This window comes from Melozone crissalis, unplaced genomic scaffold, assembly GCF_028551555.1.
Source record: "Melozone crissalis strain CALT ecotype California unplaced genomic scaffold, PUWL_Pcris_2 ptg000042l_1, whole genome shotgun sequence".
Lineage (NCBI taxonomy): Eukaryota > Metazoa > Chordata > Aves > Passeriformes > Passerellidae > Melozone > Melozone crissalis.
This window is the reverse complement of record NW_026535820.1, coordinates 58,339,912-58,347,213: the sequence shown is the minus strand read 5'-3', so window position 1 is coordinate 58,347,213 and position 7,302 is coordinate 58,339,912. Positions and strand designations below refer to the sequence as shown.

Here is a 7,302-nt window from a genome sequence, read left to right as displayed (position 1 = left end):
ATGAACAGAGTAAACCTTAGAAGGAACACGTTTATTTTTAGGATGGTCTCCCAAGAATCCCTTAAGCAGATAGCCAGAACTTTGGGCTACTGAAGCCCACCCACAGCATCATTTAGGCCAGCCACATACAAAATCCAAATAACCAGGCTTAATAACAGCACAGACACTGCGGCAATGCTCCCCCACTCCCAGAATTGATCCTCTCCCCACAATCTTTCCTGGGAGAGAAAACAGGAGCCACTGGGATGGGGATGCTGATGTGCAGCCCCTTCACTATCAGGAGCATTCATCCCACACCAGCTGCTCGCCGGCCACTTTGGCTGAGTGGGAGGCAGCATCTCAGCTACTTGCTTGTTTGTTTTCCCTGCCAAAGGCAACCACTGGTAGGGCAAGAAATGGAAAACCAGGGAGCATTAGTGAGGTCTCTTCACGCCTGACAGAGGTCACTGATCCAGGCACATCCCAAGCAGTCAGTGCTGGTGATGCAGAGATCAAAGGATAGCTCTGGGGGCTGCAGCCTGCCCTGCAGAAGCACAGGGGCTCCCAGCTCCTTCCCACTGCCTGGACCAGGCACTCCTGTCAGTACAGGACTGCCAGCAATGTCATTTCCCCACTGAATTACTGCTCTAAAACATAGCAGAGCAGTGCAAACAAAACATTTTTTTAGCCTGTCAATATTCATAATATTGACAAGAAATCCAGAACAATTTCAGAAATTTTCAATGGTGACTACTTCTGTGATTGGGTCACACTCCTTGTATTGTACTTCTTTGTTAAGTTCTGTTTTTAAGAAAACCCAAACCATTCAATTTTATCCTTGGATTAACTCCTGCGCTTTATTTTTTTCCTTACAGGATCAGAGTTTATTAAATCAATTTATTTGCTTTAAGCATCTTTCTGGGTATAACTATTTAAAGTCAATATTTTGAAACATGTAAAAAAGATAATTATTGATCTAGATTTTTCCTGGGCTTGGGCCCCATTGAGATCTCCATCTTTACCTTGCATGGAACGGGCTGAATTTTTTAGTATAGCAGGGTAATAAGTAACATTTCCTAGTTCAACAGAGCCCACAAGTTTTCCAGTGTGTGCATTTCCCTCTCTAGTTCATCCGTATCCAAATCCTTAATGTCCATATTTTAATGCTGTAGTACACCTACGTCATACACGTGAGAAGACTGCTCCAGGATAAATTCATTTGACCAATTTAGAGTTTGCCATGGAAATTTGATGAGCAGCCTTGCAGCTGGAACAAGTGTCATCTGCTGTCTCACATGTGGCCCAAACTTTGCTGTGATCTGGCTTATCTGACAGAAAGACAATTACATGCACACATTTCACCTGGGTCAGCTTTATATGTGGGGCAACCTACCTCCATGACCACAGAGCCACAGACTAAGTAAAAACAAGCCAATACAGTAATTAAAAATATTTATTTATGAAGATATTTACCTTGATAGGCATAAAGCATTTCCCAATTTCATACAGAAATACATAAAACATGCATAGACCAATATGGCCTACTTCAATGTGTATTCAACATGGTAAATATAATGAAGAACTTGTGTGAATATAAATACATGACACAAAAATAAGCACATAAGATTCAACTTGTCTGCAAATTCAACAATGTGAACAAATTCACTGCTATAAACATTCACCCAATATTAGCCTTTTGACTTAATTCAAAACAACCCTTTGTCTCAATGCATTTCCACCAAACAAGGCCCTGAATAAATCTTGCAAGAGCCTCTGGTACATCCCCACTTCAGTGCATTTTTGGTAGCATGCAAGACACAACAACCTGTATTATTAGAACTTCAGTTGACCAGATATCCTTGTTATGGGAAACTAGTAGTGTCCTTGATAAGTTTTATTTTATGTTGAAGGGTCCTTTGGTATCCGAAGCCAAAGGACTTTGACTATGCAAACAATCAGAGTGCCTAACCCACATTCAGATAACTCTGGTTGTACAAGTAAACTAGACTTCTGAAAAAAGGCAAAGGGTTGCAGCTGATTAGTAAAGGCAATAACAAGGTGTAAAAATACTCTAGCAGGAGTGCAACAAACAGTATGCGAGGTAGACATGTATATATGCAGTAAGTCCTGATTAAAGTAGAACTGTGGCTTTCATTTTTGCATTTTAATCAAAAGGTAGAGTTCTTTGAAGTTTGTACACTCAGATCTTGCTTTCTGTCCTTGCTAAGCACGTCTGTGAGGTCTTCCTTGCGAGATGCTTTTATTGTAGACCCCGAAAGCTGCTCAATTGATGGGCAACATTCCAGAAGCAGTATTCAAACATTTCTCCAGACAGATGGCTTTTCATGTACGTCACTGCAGATTTCCCTTCAGCCCTTCTACCCATCCACCTGAATTCCGAAATGACAAAATCCTTTGTCTTTATATCTCCAAATACAGGACTTCCTTAGCACTTAGCTCCACTGTGCGAACACTGGGACAGAGGGGCCCTTAGCCATCGAGGAATGTTGGAGTCAGGGCAGTTTTCGCGATGCTTTGTCAGCAAGCGTTGCAGAGGAGGATTCCGGTGATCTCCCACTAGGATGCTTTCAGGCTCTCCTGGACGCTTTGCCTTTTGCTCGCCCTGTTGTGTTTGAGCTTTCGCCCTTTCTGGAGCTCAGCCTTCAGCTTTGCGATACTGAAGGAGGCTTTGATACTGTTTCCAATGGCCTCCAGCCTGCAAAACCAAGAAATGTACATTTAGCCTTGTGATAATGGAGATGTATGTGTAGAGTAAAAAACTTACTTTTTGCTTAAATAAACCTCAGTCTAGATTTCTACTGTGGGATCCTAATAAACTGCTGTTTGCTATACCTCAGAATGAGGATAACTTAAGATACTTGAAATGTTGTATTCATAATTTCAATGCAAACATTAAATTAAAATATTCACTCAAATACAGATGCCCTAGACTTCCTTAAGTAGCCCGTCAGGAGGTCTCCAGTGGTTTTTTATGTTTCTCCTGTGTTGTTTCTTTTAGTAAACCTGATCCTACTTCCAATGAATAGGTGCATTTTTCAACTAAGTAAGCAAGCCCTGCTTTCAAAAAATTATTTAAGACTTCCAGGGCCTAAGTCTCATTCAATATCATCAGGTTGCCTGCTCCCCTAAGTCCTGTTCTGCTTGTGAAAGAAGCACTAAACAGTCTTCTTTAGTACAGGCAAACTTCTGTATTCCATACTTTTCCATAGGATTATGGCTGAGCACTGAATGCAAGCAGAGGACAGACAGCAGGCTGAGCTCAGCACCCATGTCCTCACAAGCTAAAAACCCAGAGCATGAGGAAAAGCCCTCAGAGTATCCTCACTGATTGCTCCGTGACTGTCAGGCTGAAACCAGCAGCTAAGCCCAGGATGACCCGAAGGCAGGTGAACTGTGCTCTCTATTGCTGCTCCGGGGAACTACACCGGGATGAGAAGAAACTCACCGCTTCATTTTCCTGCTGTCAACAAGCTGTCGGTTCATGCATTTGGGTCCAAAGCAACTGCCGGCTTTGATGCGGTGCCGCGAGGTTTTCTCCACTGTGGACTGGGCCCTGTTAAAAGGGAAAAGGTGCTGCTGTTAAAAAAAGCGCCGAGTCTGCAGTGCACAAGGTGAGGCATCTCATCAACCACTTCTCAAGGCATGCAATAAGCAATCTTTCTGGGCCAAGCCATAGTGTGTATCATAGAAGTGGGAGCACTCAGGTAGGAGGCAAGGCTTTGGGGAGAGCATTTGCTCAGCAAGTGCCAAAATGAGTAAGTGCACCACAATCCATCCCTTTCACATGCATTGCCTTTTAAAGAGTAGCAACAAGAGACGCACCAGAGATCTTTGCCTGCCTGGCAGAAGTTCAGACATTTCTTGTCCTTCTGGTTGGCACATCGGCATCTGCTGCTTGGTTCAGCGAGCATCTCCGGCACCACGTCCTTCAGTGATCTTCTGGGTCGAGCAGGGCCGCCGAGACCATATGGAACAGTCTTCCTATGATCAAAGAGACAACATGAAAGTCATTTAAATAATTCTGTGGCTTCAAAACACTGTGGGGTATTTTGGGCAATCTTATCAACGGCATTGATTGCACGAGTAAAGGTTGTGGGATAGGGAATGCATCGTTAGTCACAGTTTCCATGCAAATGCTTCTGATGATCCTGCAGCATATTCATTAGCATGGCTACTGACAAGGATGATGACCTTTTAATTGTGATTTCACAAGGCTGTTGTGCCTCCCTGTGCAATAGAAAGCAATAAAACCTCATCTCTTTGAACTTTGGCTACTGCCAACACTGAAAGAAGCAGTAAAAGTGAAGAACAGATTCTCTCTCAGAGGAAACCCAGCAGCAGAAGAAATGTCAACGTTGCAGTGTTTGCAGCCTTAGGTGAGCCTCCGGCTCACTACTTTTTGGTGAGGAGAGTATAGAAATGGATACTGTGCATAATCCTGTTAACACGTGGGGTGCATTAATTTGCAGCAGAGAGCAGTGAAAGGCAGCTAGAGCCACCCGGTGTCAAAGCATTCCTTCCAACCTCCTAACTTGTCAGAAAGAAAACCGCTCAAATTCAGGCTGGCAAAATCACGCCTTTGGCATTTTGTCTGATTCTGATTCATAGTGAAAAGCATCCTGCAGCCTTTGCTGAGCAGCACCCGAAGGAAATTGTGCTGCCCAGATTTTAGGCAGGCAGGTGTGCTAGGGCTATTAGGAGCTATCTGCCCGATCTGGGTGGCCCAGTCCTGCTTGCCTTCTTCTGGGGAACAGTCTCGTTGCTACACGTGCCAGAAAAGTAGGAGCAGGAAGGTAAAGCAGTAGGAGAAACTCTGCAAACAACTATTCCTTCCTCCCTCCCCTTCCCATCTCTGCAGGGGGGTTGTGGTTCGTAATTTTCGCCTTCACACCTCCCTCCCTTTCTTCCTAGCCACAGGGGAACCCGGCGCTGGGGAACTGCCGAAACCCCTCCATTGCACTGCACTCACTCGGGGGTGTTGATCCAGATGATGTCGAGGTGGCAGAAGTAGACGCACTCCTCGTCCATCAGCGAGGAGCAGGAGCAGCGCCGGGCGCGGCGGTGCGCGGCGGCGGCGGGGGGCGGCGCGGCGTCCGCCTCGGCTCCGGGAGCTGCGGAGGGAGCGGCAGAGCTCAGCACCCAAGGCAGGGCAGGGCAAGGCACCCGCGCATCCCCTCCCGCTCACCCCTCGGCCAGCCCTCCCCGGAGCCCCGCTGCGGCCCCGCAGCCCCCGCGGGTCGGTCCCGGGCGGAGGCGAGCGGCAGCGGACCGGCACCTACCTGCCGGCAGCAGCCCCGGGCAGAGCACGAAGAGCAGCGAGACGATCATGTGGCAGTAATCCATAGCAGGCGGCGTTGGGCGGATGGAAGAAGTGAGGGGAAACGGGGTAAAAATCACTAAAAGGCGAGGGAAAAGAGGAGAAAGTGTGTCCCAGCGTGAGCACGGAGCGCTGTGGCGGGTGCCCTGCGTGGCGCGGCTCGGTGCGCCCCGGCGCGTCTGGCTGGCGCGGCGGTCCCCGGCGCCCTTTTATAGCGAACCCCCATGGAGCGGGTAAACAACCCCGGCGCTATTTTATCCCGAGACAATGTTATTCTCCTATTAGTCACCGCGCGGCAACGTGCGGGCCGAGATAAGGCCGGGGCTGGAAAGGAAATCGCCTGCAAACTTCAAGAGCGGGGGGCGGCGGCGGCGGCGGCGGCGGGAGGGGGGGCCGGGGGCGCCCCAGGGGCGGGAGGGGCGCGCCGGGAGCCGCCAGGGGGCGCCCTGCCCGCGCCTCGCACCTGAGGGCGGCTCCGGGATTCGGGGATTTGGGATTTCAGGGATTCAGGGATTCAAGACTCAGGGCTTCAGGGCTGCGGGGCCTCAAGGTTCATCGCTTCAAGGCTTCAGGGCTCGGGGCTCTGGGCTCCACCTGCTGCTCCCGCTGCTGCCGTGGGAAGAACCCAGCTGTGTGACACCGGGGTCCCTTATGGGGGATGATGGAAGCCTGACTGCGCTGGACCCTGCCCTGCTCCTCCCTTCAGACCCTGTCATGTGGGCTCTGGGGTCTCAGGAGGTTTGGGCTTGGCAGCAGCGCTGGAGAATTGGGGTATAATCTCCCTTTTCTTCCATGGTAGGGCAAGGTGCTAAAACTAGGGTGTTTTAGGTGTGCAGGTGTGTAAAGCCAGGTAGGGAGGGAAGGAAGAAGATCTGTGCCTGCTCTTCGCCTATGGCTCTCACCGCTAATTCTAACAACGCCTTTTTTCTGGCATGTTTGTGTTTTCAGCCTTGTGTCCAAGAGCAGAGTCAGTGTGGAAGCTGGACCCTTGAGGAGTGGGTGCAGCAGTGCCATCACAGATACAGACATGCATGGAATCCACTGAGGTCCCAACTGAAGGAGCCAGCCCCTGACTATAAACTTAATTAAGTGAACTCAAAGTGCTTGTGATCCACTGTGGAACCGTCGTGCTGCAAAGCGTGCCAGTTTCACCTATGATAAATAGATAAGACTCTCTTGGTATTTGTGGTATTTCCGTGCACTGTGCTGTAATAATAGAAATGACCTTGGCTATCACAAAGAGCGGGACTGTTAAGTGCAAGTTGCATTGTGGTCTGGCAGGTGAATGGCCAGCTTTTTTAAAGTATCAAATTATACTGTGCCACTGTATCGCAGCGGACAGACTGTCTGCAGCCGTGCTGAGTCAGAATAAAAGTCCATTTAGCTGGTATCCTCTCTGCCACAATGAATGTTAGCAGATGGCATGGGAAGGAGTACAAGAAAGGAATGCAAGTGGAGACTAATCCTTTCCTCGGTGTAACCTCCCTGCTTCTAACAGGATGAAGTGTAGGGGCTTTCCAAGCAATAATGAACATTTAGACCATTATGCTGAATAAACACCAGTGGCCCCATCCTGAGATGGTCATATCTATTTATCAAAGGTACTCTAAAAACTGCCCTGTAAAATATCTGTGAGTGCAGAAAGCCGGGTTATACAATGGTTTTTGTTCACACCTCTCCAGCGTGGGAGTTTATTTTCCAGAGCAGGGATGATATCGTCTTGTGTATTTTGTCTCCTTGTGTATGTAGGGCAGGATTTACCGGAATGCCGAAGTATCTGTAGAAGTGTGTTTGAATTGCTGCAGTCATGATAAGAATCTGCCAGCAGGGGTCACACAGCTACATACAAAAAGTAATCACAGCCCTCCGAAGTAACGAACTTTATCTGAGTTCAAAAGTTAGGAAAGAAACTAGGCGACTTTTTTCTTTCTCGGCATTAAAAAAAAAAAAAAAAGAAATTTTTAAAAAGCACAAAACGTGAAGCA

At 48.0% G+C, this 7,302-nt stretch overlaps 1 protein-coding gene across 1 annotated transcript; it reads right to left on the bottom strand.

Moving 5' to 3' along the window:
* Positions 1-1,446: 1,446 nt before the first annotated feature.
* EDN1 (endothelin 1) lies at positions 1,447-5,590 on the bottom strand. The gene is made up of 5 exons (XM_054284988.1): positions 5,280-5,590; positions 4,970-5,111; positions 3,823-3,981; positions 3,446-3,553; positions 1,447-2,695 (listed from the first exon to the last, which is right to left on the bottom strand). Exons 1-5 carry the CDS (start codon positions 5,341-5,343, stop codon positions 2,557-2,559), a joined length of 612 nt encoding a protein of 203 aa, XP_054140963.1. The 5' UTR covers positions 5,344-5,590; the 3' UTR covers positions 1,447-2,556.
* Between the last annotated feature and the right edge of the window lie 1,712 nt (positions 5,591-7,302).